The sequence below is a fragment of the Periplaneta americana genome, chromosome 15, assembly GCF_040183065.1.
Source record: "Periplaneta americana isolate PAMFEO1 chromosome 15, P.americana_PAMFEO1_priV1, whole genome shotgun sequence".
In the NCBI taxonomy this organism is placed as follows: Eukaryota; Metazoa; Arthropoda; class Insecta; order Blattodea; family Blattidae; genus Periplaneta; species Periplaneta americana.
Window position 1 is genome coordinate 94,438,199 of NC_091131.1, and position 22,304 is coordinate 94,460,502.

Here is a 22,304-nt window from a genome sequence, read left to right on the forward strand (position 1 = left end):
ATTATGCACTTATTTTCTAAATTACATTTTTTCTGTCGTGTTTATGAATGGAGTTTAATGCTTACTGTTGCACTATTTTTTTAAAGTTTCTGTACATGTTAAAAATTTAAGTGTACACTTTATTCTTGTTTCAGTTCGACCAGACCAATCTGGGATTGCCTACAAGAGATTACTTTTTGCAGCCTTCCAACATGGTATATTTGGATGCATACAAGAATTATCTTATTAAAATTGCGACATTACTAGGTGCTCCGTTGGATAATGCAACCCAACAAGCAGAGGAAATTATTACATTTGAAAAAAGACTTGCCAAAGTAGGTGATTATGAAATATTAAATGTATGTATCTTTAAAATATCTTAAAATAATGAAATATGATTTGTTTTATGATAATAAAATTCCATCATCTTTACTTGATACAGTAGTACCTAATTAATAATACAAATTAATGAAATTAAAGAATACTGTCATTTAATGAGTATTGAGTAGTGGATCTTAGATATATGTACAATTATTTTGAGAGATGCTATAACACTTCATTTATTCTACAATTTGGAATTTCTCATTAGAAATCTTTCCTTCTCCACTCTGCCCTAGAGTAGCGATAGAGTGCTCTAGGATCACTACTCTAGGACAGAGTGGAGAAGGAAAGATGTCTAATGAGAAATTCCAAGTTGTAGAATTTGATACACCTTCACAAATGCTATTGCTCTGTCTTTTGACTTACATCTTTTGACTTTGCTTTGCAAACTTCATTTATGTTGTAGTCGAACTTCACTTATACATGCTCACATCACTTACAACATTTTTTCTCAGTCCCTTCAATTTTTCTATTATTATTATTAGAGCCCTGATGTTTGGCAAAATGCCTTTTTTACTGGGTGGAAGTAAATCATTATTTTCGTAAATATAAATGTGATTTGGGGTAAATCAAAGTGATAGAGCCAATTTTTATTTTGCCTAATTTGTCTTTCTAAGGTATTTCTTACTAATTCAATAATAAATGCCTTTTTTGTCATTTTAAAGCAATATTTCTTGTTTATTTGCAATTTTCTAATTAATTGCAATGTATTGTGTATGAAATTTAAGTATATGAAACAATGACACACTTTAATAACAGTAGTAAATAAAAGTTATTTATTTCGGTGCTTAATCTGCTAATAATCGTGCTTTAATACTATTGGTGTAATATGAATAATGATCGACAAAAATATAATGTCATGTCTTCACAATACCAATTACCTTTATAATTTTAAATATTAAGCACGTTTTCATAAAAGTTGTCATGTAGCATTTTCAATTGTTTGCTTTCATATTTTCAAATCTTACTGTTACAGTTTTGTGGTACACGTGTTTATTATTGTAGGGGAAAGAAATTTGAGTGAGGAACAGTCAGTTATTGTCGGGTGACAGATGGTGTAAGATCTGTTAGCTAGAATGTCTAAATTTAGTAAACCATTGAAAAGTAAACTTCATGCTTACGCTAGTGAATTTGGTGCCCATATGTTTTCAACTGATGGAACAGTTTTGTTATGAAAAATATACTGGCCATTTCTCTCTCATCTTAAAATCTGGAGGTGGTAAAATAGGCCCATATGTCTGACCTTCACACACAAACCATACAAGTAATTATTATTTTTATCCACTAACAAAAGAATAACTTCTATTTGAAATCCATATTGTTAGCATCTCGAAGAATAAAATTGTAATTTTGCTGCTAGTTGGTAAATTATATGCAAGTTAAGTGCTTATTGTAATTATTATTAAGTTAGTGTTTCTGATTCATTATTCATGCTTATAGACGGATGAATATTGTTACAGATCACTTCAGCTCCAGATGAGCGCCGAAATGTAAGTGAATTGTACCAGAGGATGAGTGTCGGTGAGCTGAGACAGCTCATTCCTCAAGTAGACTGGTATCGCTACCTCACATTGGTTTTGGCACGGCCTGTTAATGTCTCAGAGCCTGTCGTTGTGTTTGCATTACAGTATATTCAAGATCTTGTCACACTTCTTGGAAAAACACAACCAAGGTAAGTAATGCAAGAGATTTTACATTATCTGTCATACTAGACTCTCTTAGTCTAATGGTGCGAATAATTCCATTTCTGTACGTCTTATAATAAGACATTATGGGATGAGAACAAGCAGAAATGAATTTTTATCTTGGTTCAAAAAGAAGTTTGTAAATTTTGTCTGGGGTGTTTTCATTAGGAAGTGGAATTTTTTTGCATTTCTTATAATGCAGAGTCTCCAGATTTTCTTCCCTTTCGAAAGAATTCGTGTTAAGAATTTTTGTTTCCCTTAAAAATCTACCATATTTAGTCAAAGTAAACCTGTAAGTCTTGGAACTAATGACAAGCATGATGCAGAAATCCAAAAATTTCGAACCAGTTGAACACCATATTGAATCATTTTAAATATGTTTCGTCTTGGTGCACAGCAAGTAAGCAGTTACTGAATGAAATTACTGTGTATCATTCTGAAGCTTATACCAATTATCTTCTGTAGGAGGGATTTTATTCTGTTCCTAATTATCCAAAAGGCAAGAAAGTATTTTCCATACCAGAGACTTGCATTAAAATACCATCAGTTTTAGTGAAATTTCCAAGGAACAAAGGCGATATGTGACTATTTAAAAACGAGACTGATGTAAAAACTTAGGTTTATTGCCAGAATTTTGAAAATTAACTTTTATAACCTTCAGTGTACTCTCCTTTTCTGTTTATGCATCACTGCATTCGTGTCTTCCATCATTTATAGAAGTGCTGCAACTCATCAACTTCCAACGCCTTCAGTAGTTCTGCCATTTTTGCCTTCATCTTTTCTATGGGCAGAAAGTGGGTTTCCTTCAAGGCACTTGTTGCTTTTGGGAATAGGAAAAAGTCACATGGTGCCAAAATACCTCTTGACTGAAAGAGCATTGTGTGTGAGTGCATTGTCCTGATGCAGTATCCATGTTGCATTTTCAGAGATTATCCACTTCTTCCTCACTCATTCCTTCAGTCTGGTCAAAACCTGTATGTAATAATGTTGGTTAACTGTTTGATACTCAGACAACCATGACATTATCCTAGATACTGAAGAAAACAACTAGCATTGCCTTGAGTTTCGACTTACTCATCCTTGCTTTTTCATTCTCGGAGAACATTACTCTTTGTTTTGTGATTGTGATGAAAGATCCACGTTTTATCACATGTGATGAAGTTTGGCTGTTTGATTTGTTGCACGATGTCAGAGCAGTTGGCTTTTCAATATTGTCAATTTGTTCCTGAGTAAGATTTTTCAGGATCAGCAAGCATTTCTATGTTCAGTTGATCGTGCAAGAATTGTGTGTGTGTGTGTGTGTATGTATCCAATGCCTACCCACTTCACTTGCGTGATTCGGGTTCCGCATATTGTGGATAGATAGCAGAACTGTGACCCATTTTCTAGTTGTACACCACTTTGGCGGGTTACACTGTACATGATGTATATCTGTGGAGAGTTATGTCGTGTACTAGGGTGAGTGTATGTGCAAGTGTTCGTGTAAGTGTAAGTGTAGTGTCTGGAATGAGTGATGATGATGATGACGAAGATGAAGAAGGGAGAAGGGGAAACCCGGTGCTGGCACGTAGCCTACTCCTGTCGAATAGCACCAAGGGGGCCACCAGGCTTAACATCCCCACGAATCACTATCAACAGTGACATATGCCTTCTCTTCATATGCACTGCGAAGAGATTTGGGATTTAACCCAGGCATATTGGTGCACAATCTAGTGATTAGAAGTTGTGCACCGCCATCTCTTCTAGTCCGAAATAGAAATTTTACATGAAAATTTCTGACCCCGCCGGGAATCGAACCTGGGCTGGCTATTCTGGAGGCAGACACGCTACCACAGAGCTAACACGGTGGACTGTGCAAGAATTGTTGTAGTGTCTCTTTGTCAATTCCTATTATATCTGCTATCATTCTGATGCTCAGATGTCGATATCTATGAACATTTTCACTGATTTTCTTAATGCAATGCCCAGCCCCGGAACAATTTTTCCCTCCAAATTATTCAAATCAACTTTACAAGGAGTTATACCTGAAAGCTTGATTTGCATAATACATGTCACTGTTCGTTAACAGAAAACCACAATTTAAGTCACACGGAGTTAGTGTGCACTCAATGTTGGTTGCTTGATGGTTGTCAGGCCACTTTGAGGTCTGTGGATATAGAAGGAAAAATTGGATCGGTGTCTGGTAGAGTTCCTGGGTAGCTCAGTTGGTAGAGCGTTGGTACGTTAAACCAAAGGTCCCGGGTTCGATGCCCGGCTCCGGAACAATTTTTCCCTCCAAATTATTCGATTTTCTTAATGTTTTCATCAGTTTTTGAGGTTGAAAAGTGACTCGGATATTCATCATCTTCAACTTCTCCTGACTCACACTAAATTTTTTGTGCCACTCAGTCTTCCCTGAATGTTATGTTAAATTATTTCCATACACCTTGAGAGGAAGAGCTGGTCCACACTTTATTGCTGCAGTAGAACAGAGTCTGTTACAACTATGCAGCGAGGTTTCTGGCTGCAGTTTCATGCATGCAATGCACCTAGTCACAATAGTCTGTTATTGTGGGTATCAAAATGGCGTGAAGAAGGATCTGTAAAAGATACTAAACTATCAAGACATTCATGTTTGGCTCGTACACCAGAAATGTGGGATGGCACAGGAAGACACAAGATAGTCATTTAATCCAAATTGACTACAGTGATTATTTTCTTGATTATTAATACTAGTTTATTAAAGTAGCACTGTACCTACCATGTGTATATATTGATTATATCTGGTTTCTTCTTCAAAACATTGTCCATGAGACTGTTTTCTTTAATTGTTTTTAACACACAATATTTTGTTGCAAACTTAAATTTTTGAGGATTTTGGTATGTCATTGTGTTTGCTTCTCCAGTGTTGCACTTCAAGCACATTAAAAATTCCTTTTCGCCATAATTTTTAAGGATTTTGAGGTGTCCTGTTTTGAATCTTTATATCGTCATCGTTCAGGCAGAAGTCACTAAGTCCAAAATTGACGAAGTCCATTATTTTGGATATTTTAAGAAATAATGCATATCTACATGGTAACACCTTCACATTTATGCCGATAAAATTAACTAGGAGATGTAATCAGAAGAAAAAAATAGGTTAAATTATGACAAAGCAGATTTTTAAAATTTGATTAAACTTTAAAATTGCTGTAACTCAGAAGAACAATTTTGGACTTAGTGATTTCTGCCAGAATGACGACGATATTATAGTTGTTTGTTCCTTTTCATGTAGTATTGTACCAGTTACATCTGATGGCCTCTTTAATTTTTACTAGCTATGTTGTTGGATTTCTACTTTTGGGTTAATTTTAGCTTTAGTTATGAACTTAATTATAGTGATTCTGTATTTTTGGTTCTTCATTTTGCTAATGTGTGTTCTGTTCAATTATTAGCTATTTCCACAGGGAAAGGTATCCATTAATAGTGTTATTAGTATTCCTGCGTCAAAGATGTCCTAAATTGGTTTGAAAAGGAGCAGAGGTAAACGCATACCTCGTAAAAGTCTTGGGATCAACTGTTTTTATTGTCATTACTGGATATGTGGCTACGAGTAGGGTTAGGATGACCAACGCTCTCATATTTTCCAGGAATTCCCATATTTGGTTTTTTTTAGATCCTCCTGGTCCCCATTATGATATACAAATCCTTCCGTATTTTTCTTTATCAATCATGATTGCTATTTTTTTTAATGTAACCTAATAGTAATAACCGCTAAATATATTTAGATATAAACTGGCATTAATATCGATAGTTTAGTAGGTACCAGTCACTACAGTTCTATTCTGGTGATCCTGTAATCTTTGGTGTAACTGTATGCACATATGATTGTACAGTTTTTTTTTTCAGATAAAAAATTAAATGTTTTGCTGCATTCTGTTGACAAATACAAATAAGTTAAAATTAAGAAATGTGCATATTTTTTTAAATATTATTGTACTCAATATTGCGACCTAACCCATAATTATATTATATTATATGTAAATAAAGAGTTTTATATTATTTAACATAAACCATGAATGAATTCTGGCTTCATATCTAAAAAAACTGCACTATAATTTGTCGTGACCAAGTCTCCTGTATTTTTTGATCAGAAGTTGGTCACTCTAGTCTAGAGCATTGAGCTGCATATACAGGATGGAAGTGAAATAACCTTGCAGATTGAAAGGGACGATAGGGTAGCCTACACGTAAATGAATAGAAAACCTATATTACGTTTTGTGATTAAATGCACAGTTAATTAGAAAATTAAGTTTGAAGTTTCAGCAGTCTGACGACAACATCGCCGTGAACACGCGCTTCTTGTGATACAGATGTAAGAGGTCAACGAATTCCTAGATGACTTGGTGCTGTGTTGCAACCAACTCGCTGCATGCAGTTGTTTGAATTTAGAGGTTGTTAAAATTAAATTTACACGAAAACCGTCCACAATATTGAAATACGCCAGAGGGATAAATTATTCTTTATTAATTTTCCTATTGATATCGACAAAAATCACGATCTTATTCATAATGGTTACTGAATAAGATATTATTAAACATTTGAGAGAAAAAAAAAACATTTTTTTCTGAACAAAACTATTAACTTTCCACCAATATTATATTGTAGTTTTTTGTTACATAAACCATGAGCTATTTGCTCTGAAAAATCTGCATTCTGTATGATAATAGTAATGACATAGAACAGAAGTATCAGAAGTGGTGTGTAGTGATTGAAATTTTAAGTTAAGGGCAACTAAAATTATGGGTAAAGGTGTATTCTCACTATGATGTGATGGGTGAATGACGCAAGTCGAAGTGCCCACCATTACTTAAAAAAAAACATGTGTCAATGGCAGATGTAAATGAATCCATCATAAGAAACTTAAACATACTTTCTGTGAAGTACATGTTAAGTTTCCTATGTTTATTTATTTTTTAAGAACAGTAAACACAGTGACATGTTTTATTTCAGAACAACAGCGAATTACTTGCTATGGAGATTTGTTAGACACCGAGTTAATAATTTAGACGATCGCTTTCAAGATGCAAAGCAAAGATTTTATTACATCTTATTTGGAAGAGAACAGGCACCTCCACGGTGGAAATACTGTGTTTCTGAAGTGAACAGCCACTTAGGCATGGCCTTAGGTGCCTTATTTGTACGAAAGTACTTCCATGAAAATAGCAAGAATGATGTGAGTATATACTGAATTTATTGAATTTTGTCTGCAAGATTTACACTATATGAACTCATTTATACACATATAGGCTACATACATTATATGAGAAGTGTCGAATTAAAATGCACTAAGTCCATCTTCACTTTCTTATGGATTTCCCCTCTTTTGAATGTGGTGAATGAATATGTGCTGTTGGTTTACTTTAAAAATTGCTTTCTCTTTTCTACATGGCCTTAAAGTACATCTCAAAATAAACTGTCTGGTTCAAAAGGCACTGATTATCTAAATGTTGGTGCCTACTGAAAAGTATTTTCCTAGGGACTAAGTGCATTTTGCTTCAATGCTCCCCATATACATAGTACAGTACATAAATAATGTATTGTGACAGCGACGTGAGATTCGAACTCACGACCAGCGTCCCGCAAGAGAGCAGATCGCGTGGGCTCCACGGAGCACTGAGGGATGGCGCGCGGCGGAGAGAAGAGAGGGGGTGTATTACGTCAACACGACGAGGGGAGGGTGCGCGCGCAACTGCTGCGTGAGGAGTGAAGGGGGGACGGACCCTCCCGACTCTTTCAGAAGTCGGTCGAAGTGGAGATATCCAGATAATTCGAGAGAGCTATCTCTGCACACCCGTAGAAATTTCTCGCAACTATGATTTTGCTATAAAAGAAGAAACGCGAGCGAACTTGAGCAGTTTTTCAGTTTATTCAGTCAGTGAGTAAGCCAGAGCAAGCAAGTCAGTCTTGTGTACCGGAGTTCGACTCGAGTGCGTCCGCAACTGTGTCAGCATCCAAAGGCCTGAGTTCGAGTGCAGTGGACCGCAGTTGGAGGGACCTGAGTTCGAGTGCAGTGGACCGCAGTTGGAGGGACCCGAGTTCGAGTACAGTGAACTGTCTCTGAAGGTCTGTGGTTCGAGATACTGTGAGCTCGAGTGACTGAGCTAGAGGAACTGTGAACTGAGAACTGACAGTTCTGATTTGTAAATAGTGTTTTGTAAATATTAGTTAAGATTAACAGTTCATTGTTGTTCGTAATAGTCCAAGTAAATTGTCATTGTCGTCAGTGGAGTGCACTAACGAATACTGTGTTACTGTGTGGAGAGTTATTGTTGGAAGAATAAAATTACATTGTTGTTGAGTTGAAATAAACGTTACAGTATGTACTAGTAGGAAAAATTTCATATTTTTTTTTTACAACACTCAGTTAGCATTATAGTGATGTTCGTTAATGTGATTCACTAGCTTATAATGTAGTTCATACAGTAAAACCTCATTTTAATGTTCCCGTTTTTTAAGTAATAATTTGTTAAGTCCCAGCCAAATTACCATGAGAATAATGTAATTAATTCCCGCTTTTAAGGAAACCGGTTTAAGGAAAATTCCACTTTTAATGAATACTTTTCAAGTGGATTTTGTGATAATGAAGCCCAAAATATCAAATCGACTTTCAGTAATCAATAATAACAGCATATTCTATAGTGCATCTCAATCGATAGTAATGTGGTGCCATGCAGTGACATTATTGTCGTAATTCTTTATAGTCTCTATTTAAGGGAAAAAAGTAATCCCTCAGAGATTCGTTAAAAAGGGGTTCTACTGTATTTCAGAAAGTTAATTTTAGTTTGATATGTTTTTTCTAGAATAATTCTTTAATCATTATCATCATCATCATCATCATCATCATCATCTTCTTTCTGTTATCATATATAATCATATCATGATCATTATTTCTGAATGTAATCTAAAGTCTGTTGCAGTGTCCATTCCTTCTGTAACCATACATTTTAAACTAATATGATTTAAATTTCCTTTGTTTCATTTAAGAGAGAGTGAAAATCCTAAGAGGATAGCTCCTCTTTTGAAAGAGATGCCAATTAACATAGCTTAATTGAATAATTCAAAGAACAATTTTATAAAGAAAAATTGTTATAGACTGTTATACTATACTACTGTTACTTATTTGATATATAGTGACTAAGCTATAATGTTTAGTCAACTTACTATAATTTTATAAACATATTTTATATACCTCTATGGGGTTTGATTTATTTAAAATTTACTATAGAAATGATTGCTAAATCTTAAAAATCTAATCTTGTTTTCTTGCGTACTGATTTCTTTCAGACAGTTCAGATGACAGAAGATATAATGCTGAGTTTCAGAGAATTACTAAGCCAGACGAATTGGATAGATAGGGAAACGAAAGAACTAGCTTCCCAAAAAGTAGATGCCATTGTGCTTCGTATTGGTTATCCAGATTTTATACTTAGCCCGCAGCTTCTGAATGAGCGATATGCAGATGTGAGTCATTTTTAGTAGTGGACTAAGAGAAATGCATTTTAATTAATTGATTTGGGTATTTTTTCACATACTAGAATGTAAAGTCACTTTAGATGTTTGTATATTACTGTACATTTCTTATGTAATGTGTAAGATATAGGTAGTTCATTTCAGAGAAACTACATATTTAGCAATATATAACTTCAAGGGAGATAAATAATGTAGTCATAGAACTCAAACTACACTCTGTTACACTAGTAGGTAATTATCATTCCTTTTTAGATAAGGAATGAAATAGCAAATAAAGAGAGGAACAAGGAAGGAAACTATTCATTTAATTAATTCTTGAGAACATAAAAGTGATTTTGTCTCATGACGTTTTAGATTTGATCTTTTAAGGAAATGTATTATTGCTGTTCAATGCTTAGCTGTTTGTCAATAAATCAATATTTGTTCAGGATGTGTTGACTGTTGAGAAGGTCATGAATAGTCTCAATTAAAAATTGTTGAAATAAGTAAGGGATTCAGTATGGAAAAATGAAGAACTTGTTAACAATCCTCTTCTATCATAAGGTGTTAACATTTTACAAAGAGCTTCCATCTTTTACAGTCTTTTACAGCAAAATCTTCACCCTGTTCCAATCAATTTTGCTCTGTTTTACTATATTTCTTATGCTGTATTGCCATGCTAATAAAAAATTGGGTAATACTCAAAATAAGTTAACTCATCTTCTTTTTCCTAGTTCATTCCTTCTTATTTCTTATTTTATATTTTTTAGTATTCACCACTTCTTTTCTTTATTTCTTCTTCTTCTTCTTCTTCTTCTTCTTCTTCTTCCTCCTTTCATTATCTTCTTGAGTTCCTTCTCACCTTCTTTCATTTTCCCCTCATCTTGCACATTTTCTTCTCTTCCTCGTATTTCTCATCATACTTCTCTTTCTATTCTTCTTTTTTTCCTTTTCATCTTCTTTCTGTCCTCATCTTCTTTTTGTTTCACATATTTTTTGAAATCCTTATCTTTTACACGTTATTGACTGGTAATTCTGATACACGGTTGTGTAAATTCAAACACTTGCTCGATCAATTACTGTACATGTAACTGGTTGAAAGTTCAGTGAAGATATAAGCTGTAAAATGAGTATGTGATTGCCTTGTGCACAGTAAATATTTTTGACGATTAGAAACTTATTTTTTGTTGTGCATTTCACAATTAAAAAAAAAAAAGATTACTATTTATATCATGGTTGAGAGATAACTATTATTTTGAAGACATGGATTGAACCTCTTTTTATAACAAAGTTCTTATATTTCTCTGTTCTTTTTCTTCATCTTCATCTTCTTCTTCCACATAAATGCACAGGCAAAGTTTCCTGCTCCCTTCTACTGATTTTTCCACATTTTGTTTGGATGAACTAAATTTGTTCCTTTAAGTCGACATTCCTCTATTTTGAGCGAAATTCTCAATTTATTCATTTTGTATAGGTTTTAAGTTCATTTATTTATGTATTCAGCATATTATGCTGGTACTCCTAATTCTTTGCTAATGATGTTTTCTGCTCAATTCAAACATATATTCCTTTCTAGTACAGTAGAATCTCTCATCCCTGGCAACTGTGAGACAAAATGAGTGCCAGATAACTGATTTGCTGGTTAATTGGAAAGTAACTTTATAGGTTACCAGTATTTAAAGACATAATTACGTTCATACAGATGTATCGCCATCTTGCAACTTCTGTTTTCAAGCCTACCTAGATCACTAACTGGCTATCTCGGAATCTTTAGGCACAGTTCGTGAATTAACTGTTCTGCCATTTGTTGAATGTCACTAATAGCTGTTTGTGCACCCAAAAGCAGCACATAACATTGGTATTTTGTGATGTCACACTCAGTATGTAGAACTGCACATATGTGTAGCATATAACAGAAATCTGTGGAATGAACACAGGTTCTTGTCTGCTTTAAAAATGGTGGCTCTCAGCCCGATGTGAAATTAGCAATCTAAATGGCTGTTTCTTTGTTGTACTTGTGCGCACATTGGTAATACTGCCATCTAATGGTAATAGCTTCAGGCAGTCGTTAAAAACTGTAGATTGCTACTTCAGTTTTCATTTTTCTTTTTCTTATTAAAAATGCCAGTTAATTGGTTGCTGGCTTCGAAGGATTCCACTGTACTTATTTTTTTTTATCCTCAATTTTAGATATTCAAGTAATCTTCCTCAAACATTTAATGTGTTTTTCACAGTTGGTAATACGGCCAGATCAATTCTTCGAGAATACCCTCAACATCCTCCGGCATGCAACAAGGATAGAACAGGATCGTCTGGGCACTCATGTTAACAAAACCTTGTGGAATACCCCACCAGCAATTGTTAATGCCTACTACAGTCGGTATAAGAATCAGATTAGTAAGTATATCACTACCATCATGCCATAGCTCAAGATTCAGGCATCAGCACAAATAATTGTCAGGGGTTTTCTTATGAATGCTTTATGCTTCACTGTAATAAATCCAATGAAATCAGGTTTCCTGTAAATTGGATGTAATTCAAAACTTTGCCATTCTGAATGATTGTAATTTGTGGAGGAATGCTGGATGATAAGAGAAATAATAAAATATATATTTCAGTGCTGGTGACAGTTTTCTAAACTTATACGAGTATATAACAATTGCTTCATGAAAGGCCTGAAAAATACCTGCATTTTCATAATGACAAGAAAATATGTTTGTTAGCACGTAACCTGTAATTTGAATTATTTTCCAATACAGATCCATGTATAAGATTTTAAAATTAGGGGAAGGATTTTTCTTGTGTGTGTGCATGCGCATGCGCATGTGTGTGTGTTTTTTGTAAGAACAGCATCATTAATTCTATAACATCTTTTATTTTGATACGGTACTAAAATGTAAATAATTACTATTTTTTTTAACAAATCTGTACTGTCTATTGTAATTGGGGCTTTGCCCTGTTATAGACATAAATAAATAAATAAATAACTTTTTTGGGGATAGGTCTATTTTTACTACTTTGAAAAAAAAGAAAAAGTTTCTTTTACATAACTTAGATTTGAATGTGGGTTTAACCCCCCAAATTCCTCCCTCCTCTTCGTGCATAGTGTTGCTCTAATAATATCAGCATATGTAGAACTTTCGTTTGCACTCTGTAGATTGTATTCTATAATAGACACTATAATTTTGTAGACTAAAACTTGGAAAAAGTTATGATCATTTAGTGTAAGGCCAATTGTAATCAATTTTTTAATTATTGTACCCTAATAATAATGATTGAAATTTGTGTCAAAGGGGGAGTAGCTGTTAGATTTGTTATTTCTTTCAGTTTGCGCTGTTTCTTTACTTAATTCTTAAGATATGTTTTGTGTTTCATGTGATCTTGTTAGCCCTCTTGAATCACCTATTTTAGGCACCCGAAATATAACTTTTTAGATGCTAAAAATCCTTTGCAATAATAAGATAGAAACTTCAGTATCATATTTTGAATCATAGCTAATGACTTACATGGAATTTTTTTTTTTTTTCAGTGTTTCCAGCTGGAATTCTACAACCTCCATTTTATCACCGTTACTTCCCTCGTAGTCTTAATTATGGTGGCATTGGTGTTGTGATTGGGCATGAGATCACACATGGCTTCGATGATAAGGGGCGTTTATTTGATAAAGATGGCAATCTTCATCGGTGGTGGCGTGATGAGGCTATAGAAGGCTTTCATCGTCGAGCTCAATGTCTGATTGGTAAGAACTACATTTTACATGTGTACAGTAAAAGCCCAATATAGCACAGTCCGATTTACCTCGAATTCGTATTTAACGCTAAGGAAGTATGTCCCCCAGTAAAAAACATAAAATAAATAATACATTTAGTGGAAATAAGTTTAAAAAAAAATCAATGTACAGGATAATACTGGATAGAGAATTTCTGGGCGAGTATGAAATTTAATATTTTCTCTGGGAATACCATCATCTCTTCTTCCTTTAGATTCCTAAGGCAGTATTCAATTTCAGAACTGGATCTGAAGTCATTCTGTACAAATTGTCAATCTAATTATATCTAATATTCATCTTCTCTCACAGTGGCTGTTCCTTGGCTTTGGAATTCCCTACCGATTAATGTCAGAGACTGTCAGACATCAAACCAATAAAAGAATAGACTAACGAAATATTTTTCTAACAATTCTTGCTAACAATAATAGCTGTTTCAGGTTTCTCAATGTTTAATGGTTATATATATCACAGAATAAATATTTAAATTATCTCATTATTATTATTATTATTATTATTATTATTATTATTATCATTATTATTATTATTATTAATAGCACTATTAATATCACTATCACTATTTCTTACCAATGTTTATTATTGTCTCACTAACATTAATTATCTAACTTTCGTTATTCACTTTCATGTTCTTGTACTGTCTAGATATTAATGTAATAACTATGTAACAAATTATATTCAATTAGAATTAGAGTCTAGCTGGGCGGAAGATAAGGCCTACTGGCCTTAGCTCTGTCAGATTAAATAAATAAATTATTATTAATAGACAGAAAGGACTACTTCCAGGTTTTCATCTCAGTAGGAGCAAAATATTTCCTCGATGCCCATGGTGTTGATTGTTAAGAGTTTCATTCTGTGCACATTATCTCTCCCTCATATACTGTATTGTAACGAAATCAACTCATATGGAAAATATACATAGTTGTGAACACACTACGTTTAAAAGAACGTACATAATATACTAAAAAGGAACACACTACATTTAAAAAACCTACATAATATACTAAAAAGTAAACAAGAGTGACCTCTCAGTAAGGGTGGTTGCCTCTACTACCCCTTCTGTGTGAGCTCGACTAGTAAACTGTGTTTTATCTGCAATGAAGAAAAACCATAATTCTTGTCTTTTTTTATCTGCAGTTACGGAAAACAGTAATTCTTGTCTAATTCATTTGCTTCATATCTGTCTTGTCTGCTGTCTTTCTAGCTGTGTCCACAACCTTTATCTCCATTTCAGTTTATCATTATTTCAGAAGTATCTTAAAATTAAAGAGCTTAGTATAATAATGTGCATAATAACGTGCTATACCATATTGTTTTAGAAATTCGAGTTGACAACTCCGCTAAGATGGTTTTCATCTTTCCCAATTTACTTGGTTCTGCATGCTGTGTGATCAGTTGATCACTAAGACAACCATAAAGCATAAAGAGTATTAAAAGCATAGTTGATTTATAGAGGTTAGTACAGTAACTTGGATTGTGAAAATTATATGGTTTGAAATACATAATTTTTTAAATCATAGTAAAAGCATGATTTTCGAAAATAAAGGATAAAGCATAATGTTTAATGTTTCATTTCTGACCCTGTGTTTTGATATAATTGTAAAAATAATAAATAAATATTTTTTTACAGAAGAAAATCTCTGTCACAGTAGTGCTCTTTAACTAATATTGCAACAGTGAAAATCAACTACTTGCTACTTATAAATTTAGTTTGTTTTATTGCTTTATTATATCCTTAATTTCTTAAAAAATTATGTACACAATAACATAATATAAAATTTGGAGAAATATTAAAGATAGCTATTGACGCTACTTTTCAGTGTGTTACTCAAATTTCTGAAAAATCTATTTGCATACTTACCGACTCCAAGGGGGCTATATTTAATAATATAATCAAATATGTACCAAAGCTATATGCACATAGAATTATTCCAATTTAGAAACAACTAAGTTAACTAAAAAACTCAAAAAGGAAATAACATTTCAATGGATACCTGGTCATTGTGGTATACCTGAAATGAGAAAGTCAATAATATTGCAAAACAGGCCACATATTTGCAACCAAGACCTCTTCAAGTGATATCTCTATCTGGTGCCTTTGCTTCAGTAAAGTCTCATTTTACAAACCTATGGATCAATAATTGGCTCTCTTCTGACAAGGGAACCGTACAAAAGAAATCAAACGACCTGGAAATGTAAAAAGCTTGCCCAGACATTTTTAACAAAAGCCAGAACAGGTCACATTGTCACACAATTGTACCTACACCGATTCCACATTTCTGATACTCCTACTTGTCTATGGTGTATTAATCATGATGAAGATCTGGACACATTCTCCTATACTGTCCATCCATAAACCACAAAAGAAGTAAATTAAAATCATCAGTACCAGTTGCAAAAGACACAGCCCTGCAGTATATATTGACTACACCCCAACTCTGACTGCTAGCAACAGGCATCTATAATGAACACCGCTCAAAATACCCCTCATTTCTCATGAAAAACAAGAACTGAATAGACTACAGGGGACTATAGTGGACTTTATGTTGTCAGCAAACAGCTGGATACATTGAGATGATTGATTGATGAAGGTCATAACTCTAAACCACCCATTTCTGACTTACGTCCTTTTTACCTACAGGTACCACCATATAAATATACGTAGATGGTAAGGTATTGTAAGTGTTATCTACAGTGATACCACAGTCTAGTATATACAGTCACGAAGCTCAATACATAGTAAATATGCCTCCATAGATAGTTGCTAAACACTAGGATCGCTAATATCGCCTCATTACAGACAATGCGAAGTAGTATTGGCACAGTCTATTGTTCCTAGCACCCTCACAACTCAAGCTTCGTGACTGTATATACTAGACTGTGGTGATACTAAGAACAAATATTGCAAAGATCTATATTAAATATTGTTACATAAAATACATCTGCAATAAATGTTATTATAATGTGAGGAGGGAGGAAATTCCTGCTTAAATTGTAATTATGTACTGTTGAGGAATAATTCACATTTTGCCAATGAGCGAAAGTTTTCTCAACTGACAGGCTTCTAGGCATATTACGGCAAACGCCAGTAGGGGAAGTTATCCCCACCCGCGCCGCTCGGCACCTCACTCACATGCTCTCCCTCTCTCTCTACTGTCTCTCTCTCTCTCTCTACTATCTGTCCCGCTTTGATGGATCACTGCCTATCACAATGTAATACGCATTAGACAACTGTCCACAACCACAATGCAATATGCATTAGACAATACGCATTAGACAACTGTCCACAACCACAATGCAATATGCATTAGACAACTGTCCACAACCACAATGCAATACGCATTAGACAACTGTCCACAACATGTACTGACACAACACAACACAATGTAATGTGGTTTTCATTAAACAACACTCACCTGTTAACTTTGCACATCCTGCCACCCCCATAGTCAACCCCTACCAAGCGACATTCACAAGCCCACCAGTTTCTACCCATGCTATTCGGTCATTGTCCCCTTCTACAATACGTTATGGCAGTTCCCTTAAACATAAATAGATTCATTTTCCCTTCTACCCCCAACTTGCCTCGGTAGCCGAGAGGTCTAAAGCGTGAACAAAAAGCGTGCGTTTAGGTTTAGTTACGAACTTTCTCGGATCGAATCTCCCCTCCTGCGAAGTCGTAAGAAAAAAAAAAGAGAGACATGAAGCAAGGAACAGAGAAGAAGAGGCTGGAGAGAGAGAGAGAGAGAGAGAGAGAGAGAGAGAGAGAGAGAGGAGAGACTGACAGGACGAAGTTCCTCTTTTGCTTCGTAGATGTCGTTACTCTTTTTGTTCCACTTTCCTACACTAGATGTCACCCCACCCTAAACCCCTATTTCCACTCTTTCCCGCTAGGGTGTGTGGTGAGCTTGTAGGGGAAAAGTGGAAAGGGGACGTGGGCGGAGCTTTGCGTTCGCTGTATTACGTTTTTCCCGGCTTCTAATTACCAGTAGTTTCTTCTATTTTACGAAACAGTTTAAAAATAATTTCCACATGTAACTTGTTCATTATGCCAAACTAGTCGAAGTTTTCTCTTAAAGTCGTAATTATAAAAATATTCAGCTGTCCTTTTGGTATTGTGTTGAAGATTTCCCTAAGGTAGATTACACCCTTTTGAGCTAGGTGGTCTGATAGTAAGGTTACCACATTGTCTCTTGAGAGACATTTTCTATAGTATTTCCTCTTTAATAAAGTATAACTATCCATTAACAAAATCGAGAAAATAAAAGTAATGGGGTGTAACATTATCGAGAATGAACAAACACAGGATGTCTGAAACAATAAAAGATTTCAAAACAAAAGGTACAGATGGAAAGGAAGACATTTGAATAGACACTGGATGAGATCTGAACAGGTCTACTAAATTCATATTTGTATGCTGTGCATTCAAATTTTAAGGTCTCCTAATTTTTTTCTCAGGGCTGGGAGCAGATAGAAACATGTGATTGAGTTTAAAAGATGCGGACATTCTTTGTGATTGCGTGACACAGATGGCAACATCGTAGGTGCACAAAACTCAAATGGCTGCAGCGAGTGTAAGAAGATGTTTTCGATTCTTCAAATGGCAACGTTCTCATTACAAGACCAGTGTCTTATCATCTCATTTGTTCATCTGCTTGGCGTGACACCCATCAACATTCATCATCATTCGTCAGTTGAGTGAGACATGCGGTGATGGTGTCATGGATGTGATGTCTGCAATTGCTCCAGGCACACAATACTGTTGTTGGTCTGGTCTTTGTGTGGCCGAAACTATTTTGGTTCATTACCACATGTCATTCAGCTTTTTTGAACTGTTTCATCCATGAACGCACATTTTTCACATCCGTGACACAATCACCACATATGTCACTTATCTGACTATGAAAGTCGATGGATGTCAGTGCCACGATAACACACTGGTCTTGTAATGAGAACGTCACCTAGCCATTCGAGTTCTGTGCGCTGTACAGTGCTGTCACCTGTGTTATGCATTTACAAAGGATACTCGCGTCTTTTAAACTCAATCACATATTTCTGTCTGCTCCCAGTCCTAAGAAAAAAATTAGGAAACCTTGGAACTTGAACACTTGAACTTGATGATGATGATGATGATGATGATGCTCAACCCTATCCTTTGTCTGCAAAAATTGTTCACAACTAAGTAAATAAATAAATCTAAATAATTTGATAATAATATCAAGAGTAGTGTGTAATTAACTTTCTGTTATTCTTGTAGATCAGTACAGCCATTACACCGTGCAGGAGGTTTCAATGCCACTTGATGGTTCCATCACTCAAGGTGAAAATATTGCTGACAATGGTGGTATAAAGCAAGCGTTCAGGGTAAGCATCAACAAATGTATGAACTAATGAAACATTTTAATTATCTCTAAGCGTGGAATAGGCCTAGTCATTTTTAATTTTACCCAAAATTTACTCTCAATATCTGTTGGTATAGGTAACTAATGCCTGGTTTCTCGAGCTGAGATATACACTCAGTTACTATTGTTTTGTTGAAGTTGTCGATTTGATAAGTCTTTGTTGCGGTTTTTTAACATTACAGCTTCTAATGTATAAATCTGTCAGCTGTTGGTTTTTTAATCAAATTTCAACAAATATCTGTTAGTCACATTGATATTGTTATGCATAACGTCTGTGTCATGCAAATTGTGCTCTTATGAACAGATCCAGGAAATAGTGTAACAATATCTAACTTTCAAAGAATGATCACAGACAACTTGAACAATTAAGGGAAAAGAATCCTTTTCTGTTTCTTGCTTGGTGACTGAATAGGAATATGACTTGCATCAACACAACCCAATACATTAGACAATCCACTCATAAAAAGAAATTTTCCTTTACCCTTATTACTTCGTTTCTTGATTCAGTCATTTTTATGTAAGTAAGCCTCTCATTTGCGATTTCGTGTGTTATCTTTCTAATTGCTCTACAAATTGTACTGCTATAGTTAGGAATGCAGTCACCAGCAACAATATGGTATGAGCCTGTGACATAAGAGCACAACATTATTACCATCTCATTAAGAGGAGAAAGTAGAAAATTTCTATTAGTCACAGAATGCAAAGTGCTACCAACAACTAGAACTAAATGCATTACATCACCGTATTTACTCACATAATAGACATACTTTTTCCATAATTTGTGTTAAAAATCAAGAGTGCATATTATGAAGTATATGCGAGGAAAAAATTTTAGGGGAAAAAATCATAACTACCTGACATTCTACATGATAATCACAGCTGATTTAGACATCGGATGTTCAAGTAATATTGAAAATGATTGATTGTATGACTTAGAGATCATCAATATATTGAATGCTTATGAGCAGTAGTAATGTAAAGTGCGTAACATACGAAATGAATGAAACATGTAGCATAGTATAACGTAAAACTGAATACAAATAAAGCGAAAATTAGTTATTCTTTGTGAACCTAACACTACCACTATTCTTGCCTTATTTGCTATCGGTACTGGTTTCAGTATCACTGCCATCCACTACTTTCATCATTCTCTACTACACAATCATTTCGATCGTCGTCATATTATATATTACCACTGGTAGCAATTGAAAAAGTTCCATAATGCATACATTATGTGGGGATTTTTTTGCTGTCAAAAATTGGAGTGTGTACATTATGCGATGGTGTTTATTACATGAGTAAATACGGTATTTATATGTAGTCTGAATCTGTCTGAATTCACTATCACTGTAGAGTATTAGCATATCAAGTCGATGTCAATATAATCATGACCATCCTAGAATGTTCAACATGTCTATAACTTCTTCATTCGATGATTATAATGATAATGACGACGATGACAATGCTGTAGCAAAATTATTAACATCAATTCAGTATCGCAGCTGTTGACAAATGGAAGACTGTGCATTATCTCTCCATTAACAGTACTCTAAGTTAGCAAACGGCTCCTCAAACCAATATCTTGTGTCCATGCAATACAAAAATATCAGTTGGCCATTATTTGATAGCATTATTGGATTGATATCTCAAGTTCAAGTAACCAGACATTAGACTTTCTTCAGTGATACCTTAGCATGTTGAAGATAATAATATATCTTAAGACTCTAGTAAGTTAAGTCCAAGGATAACAGGATATGTCATCTGAAAATTATTTCTATTATTGTCGATAATGGCCTTAGTAAATGATCCTGAAAATTGTATAGCAGTTTTGAGTCCTGACTTCATTTTAGTCTGTTCTGTTCTCTTCTATTCAGTAATCTCTCCACCCCTCTCCCCTCTCCTCTCCTCTTCTTTCCTCTTTTCTCCTCTAATTTTCCCTCTTCTCCCCTCCCCTATATGTCAGTTGTGTGATCCATTACAAGTCTCATGGTGCATGAAGAGAATTTAATTTTTGAGTTGGCCAATATTAATGAATCACTCTGTATAATAATTTTGAAAATTAAGACCTTGAAATACGTAGTTTCACGAACACTTAAGAGTAGGTTTTTAATGGCGATATTTTATTAGCCTGGAGAATATACAGGGTGATTCAGGAGGAGTTATCGCCACTTACAAAGCTTATTTCGGAAGACATTTTGAGCAAAAAAAGTCATATGAATATGGGTCCTATTCTCAATATGTTCAGAGTTACATTAATTTGAAGTTGTTTGTAAAATACTTTTTTCCTTTAGTTTTAAAGGTAAAAGAATATCACAAATAGAGAATGAACTATTCAGAAGTGTCATTTCTTTAATTGATTAGTATTCTGAAGCTAAAAATTTGCTATGAATTCCATAGGTGCTTCATACAGAATTTTTTTCTTCAATTTTTAACTACAAAATTACATTATTCTTATGCACTTAATCACAGCAATACAGTAATGTTACAAATCACGTCACTCTTGTAAACTCTTTAAGATTGTACATTAGGATGCAAAATTGAACTGTAAAGAATCAAATCACTAAATTTGTAACAATTGTTGTGATAAATATACATTGAAATGTAAGACATATGATAGTGAAACAACAGGCGTGCATACTGGCTAAAGGTGACATATAGGTTACATGTTTACCCTGCTTAATCAGATATGAAATATACAATTGACCATATTGTACTAAATTTTAAATATAATTCTCCATGTTTTCACAAATGTACTTACATATTCCCTCACAAGGACATATTGCGGACCCAGTACTATAATTAGGGAACTCGATTTGTTTCAGTTTTGAGTTCTCTACTGTCCTCTCTCGACGAGATGGCAGAAAAAGTAAGTATACGAGGCGGAGGGGATTTGAAATATACTCTGTTCTAAAAACATTAGCTCACTTACCTTACTGCAGAGAAGCGAAGTCAAACATGAAAGTATCATCATCATCATCATCATCATCATCATCATCATCATCATCAGTTTGTTTTATTTTTTACAAGTATCTGCACCTCGAATTTACAATGTTCTCCCTTTCAGTTAACAGTTTCCTTCAAGACGCAAACTTTCTCGATATAAATCCCATTTCTTTGAGGATATGCCTCAATGTTGTCACTTTCCACTGCAAACCTATTTTTTCTCGTAACACAGACAAGAGTTTACTACAACTTGGAACTAACTTTTGACGCAAATAAAAATCTTCAATTACAACCTTAATTACTCTTCGATCAGAGTCGTCAACACTTGCCTTCCTGTGATCTGCATTTTTTCCCAGGTGACGACAACCTACTGGTACTGTTTTCCGTGCTGTTAATTTTATTCCTTATCCAGTATATTGTCCTTACTTATACATTACAGTAGGTTTTGTTATTGTAACACTAAGACTTCGTTGTTCTCTTTTTCTGTCACAACATTTTATAACATTCGGGATAATTTTTCTTTCACCACAGTGAATGGTTTGACCATGTTTTTCCTTTTTCTGACATACTTTACTATTTCATAATACTAGACACTAACATTATCACGAATAACCTAATAACACTAAATAGATAAACTGAGAAATATAACTTAGCAATACC

At 34.4% G+C, this 22,304-nt stretch overlaps 1 protein-coding gene across 2 annotated transcripts in view; it reads left to right on the forward strand.

Moving 5' to 3' along the window:
- The window catches only part of LOC138715207 (neprilysin-4-like), a 70,897-nt gene that overhangs the window by 45,440 nt on the left and 3,153 nt on the right, over positions 1–22,304 (forward strand). For both annotated transcript variants that reach the window (XM_069847857.1, XM_069847858.1), the window contains exons 10-16: positions 135–314; positions 1,821–2,032; positions 7,017–7,239; positions 9,351–9,527; positions 11,750–11,912; positions 13,045–13,254; positions 18,557–18,663. In XM_069847857.1, the coding sequence (XP_069703958.1) occupies positions 135–314; positions 1,821–2,032; positions 7,017–7,239; positions 9,351–9,527; positions 11,750–11,912; positions 13,045–13,254; positions 18,557–18,663 (1,272 nt within the window). The remainder of the gene's footprint in view (positions 1–134; positions 315–1,820; positions 2,033–7,016; positions 7,240–9,350; positions 9,528–11,749; positions 11,913–13,044; positions 13,255–18,556; positions 18,664–22,304) is intronic.